Source organism: Salvelinus sp. IW2-2015, linkage group LG28 (genome assembly GCF_002910315.2).
Source record: "Salvelinus sp. IW2-2015 linkage group LG28, ASM291031v2, whole genome shotgun sequence".
NCBI lineage: Eukaryota > Metazoa > Chordata > Actinopteri > Salmoniformes > Salmonidae > Salvelinus > Salvelinus sp. IW2-2015.
In genome coordinates this window covers 11,376,299-11,400,128 of record NC_036868.1, presented here as the reverse complement: position 1 = coordinate 11,400,128, position 23,830 = coordinate 11,376,299, and the positions used below count along the sequence as shown (strand labels likewise).

General features: G+C 41.8%; 1 protein-coding gene across 1 annotated transcript in view; it reads left to right on the top strand.

Moving 5' to 3' along the window:
• The window catches only part of LOC111954519 (sodium/potassium-transporting ATPase subunit beta-1-interacting protein 2), a 180,629-nt gene extending 165,404 nt beyond the window's left edge, over positions 1-15,225 (top strand). Inside the window, exons 5-7 of the mRNA XM_023974309.2 lie at positions 5,180-5,240; positions 10,309-10,390; positions 12,329-15,225. Coding sequence (XP_023830077.1) covers positions 5,180-5,240; positions 10,309-10,390; positions 12,329-12,338 — 153 coding nt within the window. The 3' untranslated portion in view covers positions 12,339-15,225. The remainder of the gene's footprint in view (positions 1-5,179; positions 5,241-10,308; positions 10,391-12,328) is intronic.
• The last annotated feature ends 8,605 nt before the right edge of the window (positions 15,226-23,830 follow it).

The window sequence follows — 23,830 nt, the reverse complement described above, 5'->3', positions numbered from 1 at the left end:
GGTATTCTGTCTGGTATTCCTCCTCCTCTTCATACGAAGAGGAGGAGTAGTGATTCGACCAAGGCGCAGCGTTGTGATATGACATAATGAATTTATTAATAAAAGACAAAACACGAAGAACACTTGAATAACTTACAAAATAAGAAAACGACGTAGACGAAACCTGAACATGGACCTTACATAAAGACACGAAAGAACTCACGAACAGGAATAGACTACATAAACGAACAAACCGAAAACAGCCCCGTGTGGTGCACAGACACAGACACGGAAGACAATCACCCACAAACAAACAGTGTGAAACAGTCAACCTATATATGGTTCTCAATCAGAGGAAAACGTCAAACACCTGTCTCTGATTGAGAACCATATAAGGCTAATTACAAGTGACCTAAACAATGAACACAAAAACATATAATGCCCACCCCAACTCACGCCCTGACCCTCTAAACATATACAAAAATAACATAAAATAGGTCAGGAACGTGACAATCACACGCTCTATGAAATGGGTCATATAGAGATGTTGAAGAGACACTGAAAAACAGAGGCACATAAACGATGTTCAAAAAAGAAAACCTGCATCGTCAATGGGGTAAAAAACATGGTTTAAGAGACATTTCACAAATAGTGATTATCTATATACATATTTATGTTTTAAACAGAAAGGCTGTGGTTCCGGATTTTCTGTAAACCCGATCTGCAGTGGCTAAAGATATAGAGATTTCTGCGCATCTTCAGGGATTTTTTTTGTAGCTGCTGCCTACATGAACTCAGCAAAAAAATAAACGTCCCTTTTTCAGGACCCTGTATTTCAAAGATAATTGGTAAAAATCCAAAATAACTCACAGATCTCATTGTAAAGGGTTTAAACACTGTTTCCCATGCTTGTTCAATGAACCATAAACAATTAATGAACATGCACCTGTGGAACAGTCGTTAAGACACTAACAGCTTACAGACGATAGGCAATTAAGGTCCACGTTATGAAAACTTAGGACACTAAAGAGGCTTTCTACAGACTCTGAAAAACACAAAAAGAAAGATGCTCCTAGCTCATCTGCGTGAACGTGCCTTAGGCATGCTGCAAGGAGGCATGAGGACTACAATGTGGCCAGGGCAATAAATTGAATGTCCGTACTGTGAGACGCCTAAGACAGCGCTACAGGGAGACAGGACGGACAGCTGATCATCCTCACAGTGGCAGACCACGTGGAACAACACTTGCACAGGATCGGTACATCCGAACATCACACCTGCGGGACAAGTACAGAATGGCAACAACAACTGCCGAGTTACACCAGGAACGTACAATCCCTCCATCAGTCCTCAGACTGTCCACAATAGGCTGAGAGAGACTGGACTGAGGGCTTGTAGCCTTTTGTAAGGCAGGTCCTCACCAGACATCATCGGCAACAACGTGCCTATGGGCACAAACCCACCGTCGCTGGACCAGACAGGACTGTCAAAAAGTGCTCTTCACTGACGAGTCACGGTTTTGTCTCACCAGGGGTGATGGACGGATTCACGTTTATCGTCGAAGGAATGAGCGTTACACCGAGGCCTGTACTCTGGAGCGGGATCAATTTGGAGGTGGAGGGTCCGTCATGGTCTGGGGCGGTGTGTCACAGCATTATCGGACTGAGTGTTCGTCTGTAAGCTGTTAGTGTCTTAACGACTGTTCCACAGGTGCATGTTCATTAATTGTTTATGGTTCATTGAACAAGCATGGGAAACAGTGTTTAAACCCTTTACAATGAAGATCTGTGAGTTATTTTGGATTTTTACCAATTATCTTTGAAATACAGGGTCCTGAAAAAGGGACGTTTATTTTTTTGCTGAGTTCATGTAGGCAGCAGCTACAAAAAAAATCCCTGAAGATGCGCAGAAATCTCTATATCTTTAGCCACTGCAGATCGGGTTTACAGAAAATCCGGAACCACAGCCTTTCTGTTTAAAACATAAATATGTATATAGATAATCACTATTTGTGAAATGTCTCTTAAACCATGTTTTTTACCCCATTGACGATGCAGGTTTTCTTTTTTGGAACATCGTTTATGTGCCTCTGTTTTTCAGTGTCTCTTCAACATCTCTATATGACCCATTTCATAGAGCAGTGTGATTGTCACGTTCCTGACCTATTTTATGTTATTTTTGTATATGTTTAGAGGGTCAGGGCGTGAGTTGGGGTGGGCATTATATGTTTTGTGTTTCATTGTTTAGGTCACTTGTAATTAGCCTTATATGGTTCTCAATCAGAGACAGGTGTTTGACGTTTTCCTCTGATTGAGAACCATATATAGGTTGACTGTTTCACACTGTTTGTTTGTGGGTGATTGTCTTCCGTGTCTGTGTCTGTGCACCACACGGGGCTGTTTTCGGTTTGTTCGTTTTATGTAGTCTATTCCTGTTCGTGAGTTCTTTCGTGTCTTTATGTAAGGTCCATGTTCAGGTTTCGTCTACGTCGTTTTCTTATTTTGTAAGTTATTCAAGTGTTCTTCGTGTTTTGTCTTTATTTAATAAATTCATTATGTCATATCACAACGCTGCGCCTTGGTCGAATCACTACTCCTCCTCTTCGTATGAAGAGGAGGAGGAATACCAGACAGAATACCCCACCAATGCGGGATCAAGCAGCGCGAAAAGCGGCAACAGGAGCAGCGCAAGGAGGAATGGAAATGGGAGCGTAATCTGGACTACACTACGTGGGAGGAGATCGACAGGTGGGCGATCGACCCAGGGCGAGTGCCGGAGCCAGCCTGGGATTCTCTGGAGCAGTGTGAGGAGGGATCCCGGCGAATGGAGGCAGCACGACGACGCGGTAGGAAGCCTGTGAGTCAGCCCCAAAAAATTATTGGGGGGGGGTGGCTTAGAGGTAGTGGGCCGAGGGCAGGTAGGAGACCTGCGCCCACTTCACAGGCTAACCGTGGAGAGCGGGAGTACGGGCGAACACCGTGTTACGCAGTAGAGCACACGGTGTCTCCTGTACATGTTCATAGCCCGGTGCGGGTTATTCTACCTCCCCGCACTGGTAGGGCTAGATTGGGCATTGAGCCAGGTGCCATGATGCCGGCTCAACGCGTCTGGTCTCCAGTGCGTCTTCTCGGGCCGGCATACATGGCACCAGCCTTACGCATGGTGTCCCCGGTTCGCCTACATAGCCCGGTGCGGGTTATTCCACTCTCCCCGCACTGGTCGGGCGACGGGGAGCATTCAACCAGGTAAGGTTGGGCAGGCTCGGTGTTCAAGGGAACCAGTACGCCTGCACGGTCCGGTATTTCCGGCACCACCTCCCCGCCCCAGTCCAGTTCCACCAGTGCCTACACCACGTAACAGGCTTCCAGTGTGTCTCCAGAGCCCTGTTCCTCCTCCACGCACTCGTCTTATGGTGCGTGTCTCCAGCCCGGACCACCAATTCCGGCACCACGCACTAAGCCTCCTGTGCGTCTCCAGAGTCCTGTGCATCCTGTTGCTGCTCCCCACTAGCCCTGAGATGCGTGTCCCCAGTCCGGTACCACCAGTTCCGGCCCACGCACGAGGCCTAATGTGCGTCCCCAGGGTCCAGTATGCCCTGTTCCTTCTCCCCGCACTAGCCTTAAAGTGCGTGTCCTTAGCCCGGTGCCTCCAGTTCCGGCACCACGCACCAGGCCTACAGTGCGCCTCATCCGGCCAGAGCCATCCGTCTCCCCAGCGCCATCTGAGCCATCCGTCTCCCCAGCGCCATCTGAGCCATCCGTCTCTCCAGCGCCATCTGAGCCATCCGTCTCTCCAGCGCCATCTGAGCCATCCGTCTCTCCAGCGCCATGAGCCATCCGTCTCTGCCATCTAGCCATCCGTCTCCCCAGCGCCGTCTGTGTCATCCGTCTGCCCAGAGCCATTAGAGCCGCCCGTCTGTCCGAGCCGTCAGAGCCGTTAGTCAGTCAGGAGCCGCTAGAGCCATTCGTCAGTCAGGATCTGCCAGAGCCGCCAACAGACAGGATCTGCCAGAGCCGCCAACCAGACAGGATCTGCCAGAGCCGTCAGCCGCCAAGCCAGACAGGATCTGCCAGAGCCGTCAGCCAGGATTCGTCCCTCAGTCCGGAGCTGCCGTCCCTCAGTCCGGAGCTGCCCCTTATCCTGGTGCTGCCCCTTATCCTGGTGCTGCCCCTTATCCTGGTGCTGCCCCTTATCCTGGTGCTCCCTTATCCTGGTGCTCCCCTTTAGTCCGGTGCTGCCCCTTAATCCAGTGGGGTTAATGTGGAGGGTGGCCATTTGGAGGAGGCTACATAAGCGGGTAGTGACTATGGTGGGGTGGGGACCACGACCTGTGCCGGAGCCGCCGCCGTGGAAGGAAGCCCACCCAGACCCTCCCCTAGACTATGTGCTGGTGCGCCCGGAGTTCGCACCTTAAGGGGGGGGTTATGTCACGCCCTGGCCTTAGTATTCTTTGTTTTATTTATTATTTTAGTTAGGTCAGGGTGTGACATGGGGAGTATGTGTTTTTGTAGTGTCTAGGGTGGTTGTAAGGTTTAGGGGGTTTATTAGAGTAGTTGGGTTTATGTTTAGTATAGGTATCTAGCTGTGTCTATGGTTGTATGTAGTTGTCTAGGGAAGTCTATGGTTGCCTGAATGGGTTCTCAATTAGAGACAGCTGGTTATTGTTGTCTCTGATTGGAAGCCATATTTAAGGTAACCATAGGCTTTAGCTGTTTGTGGGGTATTGTCTATGTCGATGTTCTATGTTGCTTGTAGGCACTAGTTCATGTTTAGCTTCACGTTCGTCTGTTTTGTTATTTTGTAAAGTGGTTTCGTTTGGTGTTCGTTCTCTTCAAATAAAAGGAAGATGACTTACTTTCCACGCGCTGCATGTTGGTCCTCACTCTCTACTATAGACGATCGTGACAGTGATACACTAGACGCTGTACTAACACCTGTTTCCTCAACACAGAATGTTTTCCACATGGAGATGCTCTTTTGATCTCTCAATCATTTTATACTTTTTCTCAGTGGTGGCTCATGTTTTCCCACCAATAAGTTTGTGTAGCTCTCTTCATCTCTTGAGGGCATGGACACAAACATCTATGTTTCCTTCACTGATTGTGCTATTCTAATTGGTCCCCTTCTCACTGTAAAATGTCACCACTCTGCAGAAAATGTATTTGATTATTCATTTGATTTCCCCATTTCTCTTTTTCAGCTTGTTGGGTTCATCTATGCCTGTTATGTGGTGAAGCTCATCTCAGAAGAGGAAGACAGCTGTGAGTATTGCCTTTCAATTAATATGGTAGATCTATGAGAAATATGGCTGATTCCTACAGTCACACTTTTTATGGTGAATAATTTCCCTTTGCTTGTTATAATGATGACTCAGCCAATTTTAAACGTGCCATCTCACCTCGTGTGCCTTAGTGAAACACATATTTTATTCATAAGCGTTACCTGACCAATCACATAACAGTAATGAGCCATCTTCCTGGACTCGCTCCATGATATAATAACTAAAGTGTTTACATCCAGCTACACTCTAAGAAAGAATGGTGCTATCTAGAACCTAAAAGGGTTCATTGGCTGTCCCCATAGGAGAACCCTTTGAAGAACCCTTTTTGGTTTCAGGTAGAACCCTTTTGGGTTCCATGTAGAACCCTTTCCACAGAGGATTCTACATGGAACCCAAAAGGGTTCTACCTGGAACCACAAATGGTTCTACATGGAACACAAATGGGTTCTCCTATGGGGACAGCTGAAGAACACTTTTATATAAGAGTATAGATACTGGCTCAAGGTTGACATTTCTCTATTCCTGTGTTTACAGAGTACTTTATTTACTCTAATAACTGGGCATTGGCATGTACATTCCTCATCTGGTCGGATCTTTAAATTTAGCCAAGTTTAATGCTCCAGCAAACATTTGGATTTAGATGTTGCCTGATTTAAACAATTTATTTTATTGATCCCAGGCCCAGCCGCTTGTGGATCCTAGCCTTAAAGGAAGTGTGGGAAATGTCCCCATTTGTTAAATTCACAAAACATTGCAGCACAGACCCAGTCAAATTGCCTTGTTCCAAGATGCATGAATTATTCTCTTTGGCCACTGACTCATTTTTTACAAAAGTTATTGGGACAGGAATTTGTGTTATCGTCATTTATAATTGATAGCCGCAATACATGTGCAACTTCTCCTTGTTACCGGTCTTGCTTTGTAAACATAGTATGTGTTGGAAAGAATGCATTTGCCAAGTACCCCGGCCTACTAGATCAATACCATTTTTCTTCTAGTGATCTCTCTTGCATTCTCTCCATTTGCAACATTCATCACCAAGCAACAGACATAAAGAGAAAGCAGGAACGAGAGGGGATAGAGAGAAGTATAGAGAGGGAGGAGGTCACATGAGGCGACTCTACATGCCTTCTGTCATTTGGGAATTTTTTTCACTGCATTAATTCAATATTTATAATTATAGTTATTAAAATTGACTGTATGGTTGGTACAGCAAGCCTTTATTAAGAGTGCTCGCCTCCCCTAGGTCCCAGCACAATACTGTTGGTGGTTGGTAGGTTGAAAAGACTTATCCAAATGTACTGAAATTATACCTGACTGCTGGTTAGTGTTTTCGCAACAGAACATTGTACGCCCATTACTTGTTGTCACGATCGTCGTAGTGAGGAGACCAAAGCRCAGCGTGATGTGAATACATCTTATTTAATGACAACGAAAGAACACCGAAACAAAATAACAAACGTGCCACTAAGATTAACGAGTGCAGACATGCAACATCAACATAGACAATCACCCACAAACCAAACTGGAAAATGGCAACCTAAATAGGATCCCCAATCAGAGACAACGATAAACAGCTGCCTCTGATTGGGAACCAATCCAGGCCACCATAGACCTACGTATGCCTAGACTACACACACAACTTAGACATACAAAAACCCTAGACCAGACAAAAACACACATACCAGACAAAAACACACATACCACCCTCGTCACACCCTGACCTAACCAAAATAATAAAGAAAACAAAGATAACTAAGGTCAGGGCGTGACACTTGTCAACAATGCAGATTCTTCCTATGGCAAGATTTTAATATAATTGAAGAAGGCTTTGCGTCTGATAACATGGTAATGTTTCCCATAACAGCTTCAATGTACAGACAGTACATTTTATATGGGAGCTATTATGAGAGACATAACTAAGTGATTCATAGGGTGTGCAGTGAGGTTGCTCCCTTAGGCTAGAAAAAGATTGAGTGAAATAAGGGATGCAGCGCTTAGTAGACTATTTCCTCTACATTTAGCATGTGAATCTGAGTGTAAAAAATGCAGCGCTTCTCCTGGCTGTGCTGGAGCCCCTGTGAGACAGCCAAAAGGCAGGCAAGAGTGCTGAACCATGACCACAACCGAATGTGAGTATCTCAGCTACCTGAGATTGCCTATCAGACCACAGCTCTCTCTCTCTAAAAGAACATCTCYAGACATAGCTTTCCTGTCTTTAGAGCCCAAATGTATCCCTCCCTGCCAAAAAATGGGGAGTACCTCAATTTGAAATATTAAAGAGCCCATCTTGAATAAGTAAAGGATTCCCTCAGGCATTGTTATGATAAAAGTCATTTGGGTCCAAATTAAGAGCAGGTTCTATTTGCCACTCAATAATGGCTGTTAGAAATGTGCCCTTCAGGGAAAATGAAGCTTTAATTGGAATTTGCACTTGACAATCTCGTTGATGTATTTGATGTATTCCAGAGTTGAAATTTAAAGTACCTGGAAAAAGCCCATAAAGGATAATACTATATTTGCAATGTGACAGAGGAGGTTTGATGTCCTGCATGAAATGATTGCTGAGAGACACTGTTTAATTTGCCCAATACAAAGGAATAATATTATCCAACAGTGTTCCTATCCTCCAGTGAATGAGAATGGTATTGATGGTTTGATCCCTGGGACATGAGGAAACACTGATCTCGGAGCTGTATTGGCTATTACAGCTCCAATTAATATAGTACATGAAGCACCTCAGAGAAGGTAATGAACAGCTAAAACCAATCAACACGCTCACTCCGTAATTACAGTTACTATCAAGGGTAATATCCCAGGGTCCATTTAAAAGAAAGGACAGTATTTAAAATGATTTAGTCTCCAAGAGAGGAGGAGAGAGAGAATGAAGAAGAGGGAGGGAATCAAGGTGCTAGAAGTACTTTTTTTGCATTTATAATAAGTAAATGAGAATACAGCTTCCTCTGTTGGATTTGCAATCAGGGTCAGCGTACCAGGAAGATGGAACCTCATGTTGATTGGCCCTTGGCGGCATTTCATTTGCCACTGCTTTGTCATACCAACTTGTTGTGACTGCTTAAGACAAAACAATTTGGAGACATAGTCGTGCTGACTGCTATTCTTAACACTACTGCCATCAAACCTTCCCCTATATCTTATAATGCCTACTTAATAAAGAACCATCATTATGTGCCTATATCTTTGGGGGCAGGGGGTGGCTGTTTATTTTGAATGCAGAATGATAATAGTGTTTTACTGGCATCCTTCAGGGCTTTTGGTATGGATATACTAACTGTTATAATCCACCTTAAGTGGTTTTAACCATTAGCACATCTGTTTTAATGTGTTACGTCACCAAGTCACCAAGAGCTTATTTTTTTCATATTAGCATGGTAAACATAAGTAGCCGGCTGTCACTCCCTGACCTTAGAGATCCTTTTTATGTCTCTATTTTGGTTTGGTCAGGGCGTGAGTTGGGGTGGGCATTCTATGTTTTGTGTTCTATGTTTTATTTTCTGTGTGTTTGGCCGGGTGTGGTTCTCAATCAGAGGCAGCTGTCTATCGTTGTCTCTGATTGAGAACCATACTTAGGTAGCCTTTTCCCACCTGTRTKTTGTGGGTAGTTGTTTTCTGTCTTTGTGTCTGTACCAGACAGGACTGTTTCGTTTCGTTCATTCTCTTTGTTATTTTGTTTAGTGTTCTGTTTTTAATAAATKAACATGAACACTTACCACGCTGCGCTTTGGTCCGGTGATTCCTCATCTTCAGACGAGGAACGTTACACCGGCAGGCATTTAACCATTAGGGCATTATACACAAACATTATTCCCTCCATCAAAAGGAAAATATGAAAATAGCTTTTTTATTAAACACATAATGGTTTGCTTGTGGGCTATATATTAGCATTTACTCTGCAGAACAATACTGAACATATACACTTAGGTGCTGAAGCTACATTTACTGGAACTAAATAAACAACCTTTTAAGGGGATGTGGTGCGAACCTTGACCTTTATTGTATCCTTCATACAGTACGATAGAACCTTATAGTCCCAAGCTATCTGAAAAAAGATGATTCTGAGATAATTGGCTTTAAAGTTCCGAACCATCATTGGTTTGAATGATGTCAGCAATTTTTATCTTGTACTCTTTTGAACTTAATAACATGAATTGGGGTATTTARAGTACTATATACATAGAGAAAATTGAACAGAACAAGGGTATGTCAACAACAACATGTTGATAAAAATGCACATAGAACCTTATAGTCCCAAGCTTTGGAGTTAGCATTTTGTTGAAACTGCCTGATTGAGATGTGGCCAGTCTCCAGATCTTAAATTGTACATTTTCTGTCTTATCACTGCAGGTCCTCTGATAAGCCTGATCAGAGTACACAGGTTAATGCCTATAATGAGGGCCAATGAGGATTTAGAGCTTTTGGTGAACATCCCCTAAATGTACCATTATAATGATGATAATACCAAACCTTCCATCACCTCCCATTCATGGCAGTAGGGAAGGAAGGGGGCCCTCATCAGCTAATCAATCTTATCTCAGTGTTTTGTTTGTCTTAGAGACAGACTCGGATGCATTAAGACATCGGATCTTATCAGAGGCTTTAGTACCTCCGTCTTTTTGTGTTAGGCTCAGTTACCCAGACCTGCTGGGGCTTGAAACTGCTGGCAGGTCTCTGTGGAGGGCTGGGCCCTAATCCTGTCCAGTTTGTATTCTGTGTGATCTGCAGCATGGCTCCACTGCGGATATCACCAATACCCAGCCTTTAGATGGTCCAGACACTGATTATCCACTGCCTGGGATTATCCCAGACACAAGCAGGCACACGCTTATTTAGAGACACAGAAGCACACACACACACACACACACACTGGAGGAGACAGCTCTTACTGTAGGAGACAGCTGTTGGAGTCCACAGGCCCCTCTACTCCATCACATCCTCTAACCCGTACAGACACACAACAGGCATTCTGAGCCTTTGTTTGATCTCACAGTAACCAGATGTCCTCTTTTTCTTATTATTTTTGTGTCCAGTTGATTTTATAGGAGGGTTCGACTCCTACGGTTATCAAGGGCCTCAGAAGACATCCCATTTGCAACTACAACCCATGTACATGTAAGTGCAATGTAGCTACATCTCTTCACACCTCCTATTAAAGTACTTCTGAAATGTTTTCTCCTGGCACCAAGACTTGGTGCCAAGTTCACTATGTTTTCACACTTGAGTCTATAAATTGGACGAATAGGACTAGCCTATGTGAGGACATTATAATGTAAGGCAGAGAGAAGTTTCATCGATAAATAACGCTAGTGTGTCAATACAGATAAAGAAATAGCTTGTGTCAACAATGAGGGAGGGAATGTTTGTATCTGGACTCCTGAAAGGTTAGGATTTGCTTGAGACGAAATGAGGAGAACACAGGAAGAGATGTTCAAACTTGAAAGGATTTCCCTCGTTGACACTGAATGGATCAGAGATATTGTTTTCTAATCCTGTGTACAGTGCAGGCCAGTCAACATATCATACACTGGGAATAGACAGTAATCCACTCCTACTGTATAAAGAGTTATCCTCAAACGCTAATCTCATAGGTATGTTGAAYTGTAGATGCACAGTGGGAAGAAATATCATTTTCACAATGACAGTGATCAAAGTGAGGATGATGCTGATCATAATGCAGCAAACTATTAACTGCACTGGTTAGATATAAAGGTATTACACTACTAATATCTGACAGGATAAAACATCCACCAGCTATACAATGTAGCATAAGCTGCTCATAGGGGAACTACTGTTTCTTTAAATGTCACCTTTTTATCACATGGGGTCACACGAGGTGATTGTTTTGGATATGCATGGCAGGGATCCAAGCTGTGCTCATGGCCTGGTGTGCCAGATGAGCCCCACAGTGGCAGGAACAGAACAGCCTGGGTATCCCCTGCCTGCCTGCCTGCCTGCCAATGCCTCTCTGTGGAGCACAGGCCTCAGCTGACTGGTCCAGCTAACCCTGTGACTCTAACACTAGGAGGGGGGACAAACTCTGAAGTCATGCCAGGATTTGGAGCAGGGTGCTGACATGTCTGCTGGTGGGGAGAGGGAGGGGGGGTAACAGCCGCTTGCCCAGCCTAATGCCTGTATTAGGTTATTCAGGGTGACTACAATGAAGTGTGTCTCCTAAATCTTAACCTGCTGTCTGTCACTCTCAGCAATGTATGGAAAAAYAACAGGGAGGGGACAATGAAGTGCGCATAGGGGTGTGTGGACATTTCCCATTGTCTAATGTGAATGGAATAGGATGGGTTGTATCTGGTCCATTGTGAGATCAGTATTGTACCGTCTGTTATTAGCTGCTGGTTGTACAAGGTCAGCTGAGTTCAGGTGGGAGGAGAGTAGGGAGTAGGGAGTAGGGTTTAGGGAGTAGGGTTTAGATTTGTACTCAAGGTTATTTACGTCTCAGTATTCGCCAACATAACTTCTCAATTGTGTCATGTAAAAATCTGCCTATCCAACTCAATAATAGTTGGGCATATAGTTGTCTAATTCCAGGGCATATCACATTGCTGTCATCACATTATACAACAACTATAATTACATAAGAATAATTTCCTGCATTGCTCAGGGGAAAGCGTATTACTGTCAGTAGGTCAGCATATAACACATATGGCAAATGATGGATTTAAGGGACTTGATATTTGTAACACATGAGACTGAAACAAACAAAAATGCCATTAAGAGCCATTCTGTGGTTTTATGGCACCCAGTAGGGAAGACAATAGAGATTATTAATCATGGACACCAAGACAATGGTGTGGTAGAGGTGCTACACACCATCTTCAATAGCCAATCAGTCTTCACAGCTGATACCCATTAACAATAGTTCTTATTGGATGTGACAACTGGGAATTACCAAGGTCTTTAGAGAATAGTGGCAGGTGTAATCATTCTCACTTTGTTTTCATGCCGAGTTTGTTTTAGCATGAGCATATAATATTTGAATATATCTGTGGTATTGTGCTTTATTGACACTAATTCCTTTTCCTCTTTCTCTTCCAGGGCAAAGTAACAAAGGACAGCTGCCTTATGTACCAATCAAATAGAGAGCTACCGTTTTAACTTTGTTTCATTTCGTAAATGTCTTAAAATAATACAGTGTCTTACAAACTGTGTGGAGGAAGTGAGACTCTACACTTTAACCTCAAAGACTCATAAAAACACAGGATTTCCTTTGTCTCTCTGCTCAGCCTCTGCTCAGTGGAGTCACAGTCTTGGCCTGGACGAGGGGCCAGGCAGGTGCAAGAACACCCTCCTGTGGCTGTGTTGACCTTACAGGATGCATATCTCTCCTCCATACTGGTTCTTRCTCTCTTTCTGACAGCTGAATGACTGAAATATTAAGGGAAAAAATTGCTTTGATTCCTCTGGACAGTTTTCAAATGGATCAAGATTCCGGACAAAGGGAATGCCAAGTTCTGAGAGCACTAGTTAAGTGATGCCGCAGAGTTTCAATGTGTTCTGATTAACTTGATTAGAAATACTCTTCACTTAAACAATGTTCAATAACTGATCGATATGGTTTTAGTCATCAGAAGTAGTCCTATTGACCATTCTAAAGAGTTGATTAGAAATAAATGTACATGTGAACCATGATGTGTTTACAATACACTTTGGCTGTTGGAATTCCATCTTGAGTTGGGCAATTGCATGGGACAAAACTTTGATGAAATGGAAAAAGCAACCAGTTGCTTTTTCTTATGATGGATGTATTTGTCTTGAAAGTACCAAGAACAATAGTTAAAGATGAGTTAGACAAAATATTGGATGCTATCTAGAGATACATATTTTTGGAGCTAGTCTCGGGGTCATCAGTTCAAAAGTTCATTCGGGGATAACACCATATTTGTTTGCATGAGGTGTCAAAATCTGTTGAATATTTAATCTCTGAAAGCACTGGACATTATCCCAGACTAGGTAGAGAGTTGGCCTTTCTGCAGCTGTCTTTGCGCTGTAAGGTTATGTGAATTTTGTGCTTTTCTAAGACAGAGTGGAGTCTTGAGTCTAAAGAGAACTAAATGTAACTTCTTTAAATTCTAGGCATTTTTTAACATGTGTGACAGTGTTTACTCTTTTATAGTTCACTAATAAGTTATTATGTTGTGTATAAGTGGGCCCTTCTTTTACTCCTAACTGTACAAATTGTCAAGGGAATTCTTGGGAACAATATCTTGCTGATAGTCTGGTGTGAGGACTAGAAGGAGATGTGTGGTAGAGTTTGTGCTGTGGCTGAAACTTTGTGCTTTTGTCTATTGGACAGTGCGGGAACCCCGAACCAATCAGGATCTCAGTTCTGTCATCATCGTCATAGCATCCTCATACTGTAACTCTTCTGCTGAAGGGAGCCCTGTGAGCATTTTTTTGTATATCTCCCCGCTATGCATAAATCCTTCAGCTTTGTAGACCAGAACTCCATATCATAGGACCTCTCTATGTTTTCTATTTCAGTGGTGTGAATCTGTTGGCTCCTTTGTAAATTAATGCGGTAATACTAACAGGCCTTCCAAGATCTAGAATATTCAAATGGAACCTCGAGATGCATAAAATGCTCTTCTAAACTCAGGCAAGTTTTCCTTGCAACATTACTATACACTTACTAATCGTGTTTAAACATCACCATGGTAACAGCATGTAGAACATCTGAAGACATAAAGGGGGCGTTCCGTAAATTCGATCTGGCTATCTACCCTCCGAGGTCAGAGCACTCTCGTCTGAGTGTGGCAGAGCGCAGAAAAACTGATGAATTTACGAACACTCAGCACCAGTTGAATATGTCCGCTGTCAGTGAACTTTGGCAAGAAAAAACATAATTAAACTGTTGCCAGCAACACAATTACAGTCACCAACGCTCTAGATAACATGAAAACAGCATAACCAGCTCTGCTAGGGGGAGTAAAATTGTCAGAGTGAGGTGTTATCTTATTTGTCTGGAAGTAGCAAGCTAGCCAACATTAGCCWGTTAGCTTGGGTGATTGACTGACGTTGTGAGGTCAGGACACTCGGATCAACCCTACTCATCGGCCAAAGCGTCCAGTGTGCGCTCTGAAAGCTCCAACAGCGTACCTCTCTGAATTTACGAACGTACAATCAATCTGACAACGCCCTGATCGCACTCTGATTCCTAAGCATTATCCTCTTCATAACATTTGTGTCTGGGACAATATATTGGTATTCAACTGTGTAAAAGCTATATGATCGCTAGTATGCTTCCTTGCATAGTAAATCCAAGATTACACCTCTTGAAGAGTCAGTTGTGTTTTATCAGTGAGTTGTTCTAATGTGAGTGGATGGCAGAGGAGGCTGGTGGGAGGAGCCATAGGAGGACGGGCTCATTGTAATTGCTGGAATGGAATGGTATCAAACACATCACACATATGGAAATCATCAGTTCCATTAATTCCATTCCATCCATTACAATGAGCCTGCCGTCCTATAGCTCCTCCCACCAGCATCCTCTGGAGGATAGTGGATGTATACACCTGTTACTGTCACCCTGTGCCAGATAACCCAGTCTGAAATGTTGAAGACCAACATAGTTACTTACTGCTGCAATCTTACATGACCCCTTCATTCACAGAGAGGATTCAAAGTTGTAAATATAGCAGAACATTTTCAACCCAGATAAAGTTTTTGACAATATGTTATATAAGATCTGAATTAAAAAGAAAATAATTTGATTGTATATGGCATTACAGTATTCTAAGTTCCTATACATTCAAAGGGAGCTGTGTATAATACTGTTGCAGGTACTCAATTGCTCATTGTAGTACATTCCTGAATACTCCATTGGTTGTTTTGTTTGGGTTCAGCGCTGACTTCTACTTCTCAATAGATTTAGCAATTTTCTATTTATGTTACTTTTCAAAATGACTGTAAATATAATAAAATCAAACTGTGGAAAAGGCCAATCCTTTTTCTCATTTGTTTTCCGAGGACTCTCACTTCCTGCAACGTCTGATGTAATCACTGACATCATACTTCCTAGTCTCTCATCTGAACAGCAATATGTATTGATACAATAATAGTTAGCTATGCCTAGCATCAGCCTTTACCGCCTGAAGGTATCATTCATTACAATTTCCTACGGTATGGGAGGCAAACTGTTGCCAGCCTCACCTGGTCATCCAACCAAGACAGCAGCATGGGGAACAATGTTTGAAACAAATATCAGACATACTGTAACAACTTACAGACATAGACACACACATAGACACACATTTCAATTACAGAAACATACAAGCGTCATAGATTATTCTTTTTTTACGTTAAAAGCAAAAGTAAGTAGGAGTGAGACTGCAACTGGTATTTATTTTCTGAACTTATCAAAGACGAACAGTATACTATGACCGAAATGGTCATAGTATATCACCAATGTTTAAGCCTATGAAGAGTCAACGAAGACCAGCCAATAGCACTATAGAGATCACAGTGGTGTTTCAGACGCGTTTGGTTGGTAATAAACCTAAGAGCTGCATGATACACGGAATCAAGTGCCTTCAGGGTAGTGCTTGAGGTCTGCATATAAATGACATCACTGTAGTCTAAGACGGTACGGTGTGCATTCCTGTCTGTCTCTTTTCTGGCCTCCAAAGAAAAACAAGCCTTATTTCAACATGATCTTCTTTACCAGGTCTCAACATGATTAGTGAAGCTCAGCTTCTCATCCACCCAAACTTGCACTATAGAACTTCCTTCCAAGCTAGTAATGACATGGTTTTCAGAGTATTTAGTATTGGAAAACACAATGTATTTTGTTTTAGAGGAATTCAAACAAGCTTCAAATCGTACAGATTCTGTTGAATGATGTTAAAAGCTGTTTGAGCATTTTCAAAAGCCAAAGTCAAACTGCTGCCACTTGAATAGAGAACAGTGTCATCCGCATAAAAATGTACATATGCTGTCTCAATATCTCCCAATGTTGTTGATCTAGATCATAAACAACAAAGGACCTAAATGGATCATTGAGGCACACCTGAGTGCAGCTCTATGATGTCAGACTTACAACCACCTGCCTTAATAACACGCTGGGTTCTATTTGACAGGTAGTTCACAAACCACTCTAGAGCATGACCAGTAATCCCAATGCACTTTAGTCTCTCCAATCCACTATGGTCGACAGTGTCAAAATGCCTTTGACAAATCTATGAACACAGATACACAATGCAACTTCTTATCCAGAGGACAGTGAATATCATCCAAAACGTTCAATGTTGCTGCAACAGTGCTGTGGCTTGACCTGAAACCTGATTATATACCACTCAAAATATTGTTTTCCTGCAGGTAGGCCTTAAACTGCTTATTGACTAGGGACTCTAATGATTTTGCCATAACAGACTATTTTGATATGGGCCGTTATTCAGTACAGTGGGATCACCTCCTTTCAAAAGAGGAATTTCATTACATTTTAGGGTGAGGTGAAAAATGTATGTTGAAGGGGGAGCAATGATGTCTGCAGCTAATTGTACTATGTGGGGGTCTAGATCATCAGGGCCAGGGGATCTTTTTTTGTACATCAATTGCTTTCAGGGCTCTACACAACTCTGAGACAGAGAAGGGTGAGAAGGAGAACCTGGAGAAGGAGTGGATGGGGATATCAGGTAATTTCACAGGGGGCTCATTTTGACCTTTAACCCTATCAAATAACCCACCTGCTTCAAGAAAATGCTGATAAACTCTATTCTGAAAGATTTTTTTCTCAGGTCTAACAGCAGTTGTTTAGGAAGCTGTGCATCTTTTCTGCACTCTAAACCTTTCACTACTTGCCAAAATTTGGAAAAATTATTCAGATGGTCAGCAGTAGATTTGAGGTACAGTAGTGGTCTGCCTTCAGCTTTTAGGTCATAGCCACACCCTGATTCCAAATGTGTTTAAAAGCCATCCAATCATCAGCCGAATCAGACCTTCTCGTTTTAGCCCACATAGCATTCCGTTTCCTTATGATTTCAGCTAGTTTATCTGAGAACCAAGGGTTGTCTCTGCCCTTAAATCTGTATTGGTTGAAAGAGGCATGCTTGTTGCATACATCCTGGAATGCTTTGTGGAAGTAAGAAAAGGCTAATTCAACATCAGGGATGAATTCAACTCTATTCCAGGCTATATTAAAAACATAATGTAAAAACCATGAATATCAAAGTGCTTCCAGTTTCCTTTCATGTTGAATTTTACCATCCTGTATACAGGCAAGTGATCACAGTGATCACTTGATGCAAAAACACCAGAAGCATTAAAACGATAAGGAGTTCTGGTTAAAATAAGATCAATCAAAGAGGATTTCAGAGGACACTTTGCATTCAAMCTTGTTATTACACTGTTGACAATCTGAGTAAGATTTTAGGTGTTACAGAGATTCTTGAGTTGTTCAGAGTTGGATGTCAACAAGTCTATGTTCAGGTCAACCATAAGCACAAATTCAGGTTTGACGTGATAATAATAAAAAATACAATCCAGAGAGCCAGCAATAGCAGATTGGGGTATTTAAAACAGGAGACAACCAGATTCAATGATGCGCAGAGATTTATATTCAAAGACAGATATTCAAATTGCTTGGGCTTAGTAACAGAAGTCTGAATGGTCGCCGAGAACTTTTATGTATATAGCAACACCACCAAACTTACAGTAGATTTGCGATCTGTCCAAAAAACATTGCAACTATCAATGCCAATGTCTTTGTCAGTGATAGATTTTTTGAACCAGGTTTCAGAAAGCATAAACGCATCTGGCTCTGCGGTTTTTATCCAAATATTCACAAAATCAGGTTTCAGAAGAAGACTACTTACATTTATACCGTAATTTTAGCATGTAAATCTTGATAGGGCAAACTCAACATTTTMTTTTTAGAGGCATGCCAGCAAAGCCACTAAACAACACAACACAATAATACATTAATTTCACTATAATGTGACAAATGGTGACAACAAACTGCTAGGGCCTACATAAAAGTTGTCCCAACAGCAGAGCTTTCTTTTYTGTACCCTGTACTGAATTCTTACCACAGCCACACCTGGCTATCAGCTGAGCCTTGTCTGGCAGCGAAACAGTTCATTCAGCCTCATTTACTGCCTTTTTAAAAAACATAGCTGATATGGCTGACTTGCTTAAACAAATGTGGTTTCTACTGACAATTGAGTTGTACAAACTATGGCATAAGGGAACGATGAGTGGATGAGAGGCAATCAATAAATTCGATTAAGACATTAATGAGTGAGCTAAAATGGACGTAGTCAATAAAACTCTTTTTTTCAGGACTTTTGAACTGCACAGGGACAGAACTCAGAAAATGGTCTGTTCTTACAGTATTCTCCCTGTACACCAAGTCAGAACCTTATAAGCAGACAATGAAAGCTCTTACAATATTCGATGATGACATTTCTCTAAAACAGGCTATACTTTAAATGTGCACCACCAAGTCAGAACAGTAGGCTAAGTTATGAGGGGTAAAGGGACCAAAATATTAGGGTGAGGCACATGTGCTACTAACAGCTTACTACAAAACATAAACTTAGTATTATTTTCTTAGCTACAGTATACATATCCCATGGCATATTACATAATTTATACAGCAGCAAACAATACATTTTTGGGGGACTCACTTTGTTGTGCTGTGCTCACTTGAACAGGAAGGTGGTGTGGCGTTCGTTCTTGTGGGCAAATTTTGTCATCAAACTTTGTCATCAAAGTCTGTCATTCTCTGGATTTATGGTMATTTCAAGACAACAGGGAATTAGGGAAAAAAACAAGGTCAAATCATGACGTCAGTGATCTTCAGGTCGGAGCGCTAGAAAGAGGGCCGAATTCCCGACTTGGAATTCCAAGTTGGATGACCTTTCAAAACATATTTTCCCAGTTGGAGCTAATTTTTTTCAGAGTTTCCAGTTGTCTTGAACTCACTGAAGTCTGAGATTTCACAGTTMTGAGTTTACAGTTGTTTTGAAAGCGGCAGAAGTCATGCTGGATTGACAGCATGGCCAATGTATTCAACCTTTTCTGGCCCGTGGTGTTGCACATGAATGTTTATCTTTAAGCTTGGAAAAGATACCCTTAATCCCAGACTTGGACCACACCTTCTCTACCGAATAGCAGGCTAGTGATTGCTTTGCAACGCTTGCAGTTAGCTACTGATTCCTTCCAAACCACTCATTGTTGAATTTGCAATTTCCAAATTGTWGTGTAATATTTATGTCCAATGGCTGATGAGCACTGATACGTTTTGTCTATAATCTCTCTTCATATGACAAGGTTTGAAACGGATTTGCCAGTATATTGAAGACTTGATTCATGATGATGATAACTTCTTGTCTAGCTTGCTAGCTAAGATTTTGAAAGTATGATGTTGACATCAGTCCAATCAAAGCTACGTTACAGATAACGTGAATTGACGTCATTTTATCTGTGGCTAATGACCTTGAGCCTTCCTGTATGGGCACTTCTAATGTAAATCTATGGCAGCACCCAAGGGTCTTGACCTTTCTAGCTTTCATGGTGCAACTACAGATATATATATATATACATATATTATTATTATTATTTTAGCTAAACTGGTGGGGCTCAAAACAGGGGCATTTATGTGTAGAAACTTCAGCCCATTTTGACTTTTCAATTCAGATGAGGTAGAAATGTCACGACCTGGGTTAGATTGCACATTTCCTGACAGTAGAAGAAGCAAAAATAATGGCAAGTCAAGATTGTATTTTACAACATTTGGATTCACAGACAGTACTAGAACCATAGTCCAGAGGAACCAGCCTTTAAAACAACATATTTCAAAAGGTGCTTATAGTCCAGAGACATGGTTAAGTACTGAAAGAACAATCCAGACATGTAAATGCAACCGTGCGGTTTCTCCCATGTTGAATTCTACAGTGCAAAAGCAGGGCAAGGGTATGGTTTTTCCCAGGATGAAAAATGAGAAAAACACTAAAGATTCACCACATTTAAGAGGCATCGGGCCCCAAATGCATCATCCTTGGTGTAAGATTCTATTAGACCTCAAGATAAGACCCAGATGCAGACAGTTCGAAGTAACAAAAGTTTATTACAAAAACGGGGGGCAGGAAAACGAAAGGACAAGGGCAGGCAGAGGTCAGTAATCCAGAGCGGAGTCTGAAAGGTACAAGGTACAGGCAGGCTCAGGGTCAGGACATGCAGAATGGTCAAAACTAGAAAACAGGGACTAGAGCGAAAACATGAGTATGGGAAAAACGCTGGTAGGCTTGACGTGACAAGTCGAACTGGCAACAGACAAACAGAGAACACAGGTATAAATACACAGGGGATAATGGGGCAGATGGGCGACACATGAAGGGGGTAGAGACAGGCACAAAGACAGGTGAAACATATCAGGGTGTGACAGATTCAAGGGTAGACAATAGCAAAAATAGCAAAAGCAACATGCGTTTGAGAAATAACCATTAAAAGTTTTCTAAGACTCCGATCTAAAAKAATAGGCCTATGAGGTTGCATGCTAATCACAAATAGGCCTAAGCTACAGTACATAAGCTACAATAAAATAACAATAAAGGCCAGGTAATACAAATAAAAGTGTATACAAGTTCCAGAGAAAAGGTCCACATGTGAGGGTTTGAAGCTAACCTGATGCTGTCATATATAATTTTGCCTCTCTTTTGCTAAACGCTCCACTCTAGTGTAGATTGTTTAAAAGACCCATGTACTTGCCCTGTACCAAGTATAATGCTCTGGCAGGAGGCTATTGATTACATCCCTCGCATCAAGCACATGAGGAAACCTGTGGATATAAAGATTTTTATCTCCTRTACATATGTCTGCAGGTTTACCTTTCACTTGCCTGGGTTTTCTATTAAATATTACTTTATGAAAGAAAGAAAGGTGTGAAGCACATTGTTACTTGAGACCCTGCGACCTATACAGCTTTCTATAGTAAACAAAGCTTGCCATCTGGTAGAACAGGACATACTCTGCTTCCACACTGGAAACTGGATCATTACCCAATAAGGCATTTGGAAACAGAATCATTTCTTATATACTACAGGAGATGAGCTGTGCTCAGGGGGGAAGAAATCAATGCTTGACACTTGCTTTTTTTAATCTGATCTTTGCGTGTGTGTCTCTAAATATACACCAATTATGGAGAGGACGCTGTCTGTACTTGGAAACCACAGAGGTAATGTTCATAGAGCAATGGCCCCAACATACAGAGCTGACTGGAAGTTCACTGAATGCTCAATCTCCCTCGAAATTAAATGTCAAGGACTCACCAATATTCACAGCCATCTGTTCAAGAGAATATGCAGAGTATTCTGTTTAAAAGCTCCAGCAGAGTAAAACTGCAGCCTGGCTCCAAGCTGACCAAAGAGGTGCCATCATGTGACAGATTGTTGTAAGAGAGTCCTGGGAGACCCGTCGGTGTTAGACAATGATGAACAGGAATAAAAGCATATAGGCTCCTATGCTAAATAGTGCTGAGAACATCAGGGACATCTTAGAGCTCCGTATCTGATGACATTTACATTTTAGTCATTTAGCAGACACTCTTATCAGAGTGATTTACGGGAGAAATTATGATTAAGTGCCTTGCTCAAGGGCACATTGACAGATTTTTCACATAGTTGGCGGGATTCAAACCAGCGATCTTTCGGCATTCCTAGCCATTAGTGTCTGTCTCCTCTTTACCTCTATCAAACAATCTGTCTGGGCCTTCTGACACAGGAACCACATGTAGTTGAGGTGTACWGTACCAGTCAAAAGTTTGGACACACCTACTAATTCTAGGGTTTTCCTTTATTTTTTACAATTTTCTACATTGTAGAATAATAGTGCAGACATCAACACTATGAAATAACACATATCGAATCATGTAGTGACCAAAAAAAGTGTTAAACAAATCAAAATATATGTATATATATATATATATATATGTATATATATATATATATATATTGATATATATATATATATCAAAATATATACACATATATATTTGAGATTCTTCAAAGTAGCCACCCTTTACCTTGATGACAGCATTGCACACACTTGGTATTCTCTCAACCAGCTGCATGAGGTAGTCACCAGGAATGCATTTCAATTAACAGGTGTGCCTTGTTAAAAGTTAAATTGTGGAATTTCTTTCCTTCTTAATGCGTTTGAGCCAATCTGTTGTGTTGTGACAAGGTAGAGGAGTATACAGAAGATAGCCCTATTTGGTAAACAACCAAGTCCATATTATGGCAAGAACAGCTCAAATAAGCAAAGAGAAATGGCAGTCCATCATTACTTTAAGACATAAAGGTCAGTCAATACAGAACATTTCAATAACTTTGAAAGATTCTTAAAGTGCAGTCGCAAAAACCATCAAGCGCTATGATGAAACTGTCTCTCATGAGGGCCGCCACAAGAAAGAAAGACCCAGAGTTACCTCTGCTGCAGAGGATAAGTTCATTAGAGTTTCCAGCCTCAGGAATTGCAGCCCAAATAAACGTTTCACAGAATTCCAGTAACAGACACATCTTAACATCAACTGTTCAGAGGAGACTGTGTGAGTCAGGCCTTGATGGTTGCTGCAAAGAAACCACTACTAAAGGACACCAATAAGAAGAAGAGACTTGCTTGGGCCAAGAAACACGAGCAATGGACGATCTCATCATGTGTGGTTCCCACCGTGAAGCATGGAGGAGGAGGTGTGATGGTGTGGGGGTGCTTTGCTGGTGACACTGTCGTTGATTTATTTAGAATTCAAGGCACACTTAACCAGCATGGCTACCACAGCATTCTGCAGCGATAAGCCATCCCATCTGGTTTGCACTTAGTGGGACTATCATTTGTTTTTCAACAGGACAATGACCCAACACACCTCTAGGCAGTGCTCAACAAGTGCCCAGCATATGGGAACTCCTTCAAGACTGTTGGAAAAGCATTCCAGGTGAAGCTGGTTGAGAGAATGCCAAGAGTATGCAAAGCTGTCATCAAGGCAAAGTGTGGCTACTCTGAAGAATCTCAAATATAAAATATATTTAGATTTGTTTAACACTTTTTTGGTTACTACATGATTCCATATGTGTTATTTCATAGTTTTGATGTCTTCCCTATTATTCTACAATGTAGAAAATAGTMAAATAAAGAAAAACCCTTGCATGAGTAGGTGTGTCCAAACTTTTGACTGGTACCGTATATATGATGTATGAGGTTGGGAAGCCTCAGACTGAGGTATGACTGATGAGCCATATCACTGTACTGCCTTCAATGCCACGTATTCATATATCAGCTGCCACTCTCAATGCCAGTTTAAAGGAAAATCCACTCAAAAACTATATTTTGGTATTTTTTATTGATACAGTCCCAAAATGTTTTGTATTTCAGCATTCAAGTTGTCAAGATATTGTTCTTTTAAGAAGCAAAGTGTTACCGGCCACAGCATCATGATGATGCAAAATGCTGGATGACTGAGGAGTTCAGAGTCTAAGTCAGCATGTCTGCTGTATTTTGAAAGTAAAATAAAAGATGCTTATAAACAGTTTAATACACAATTCACCA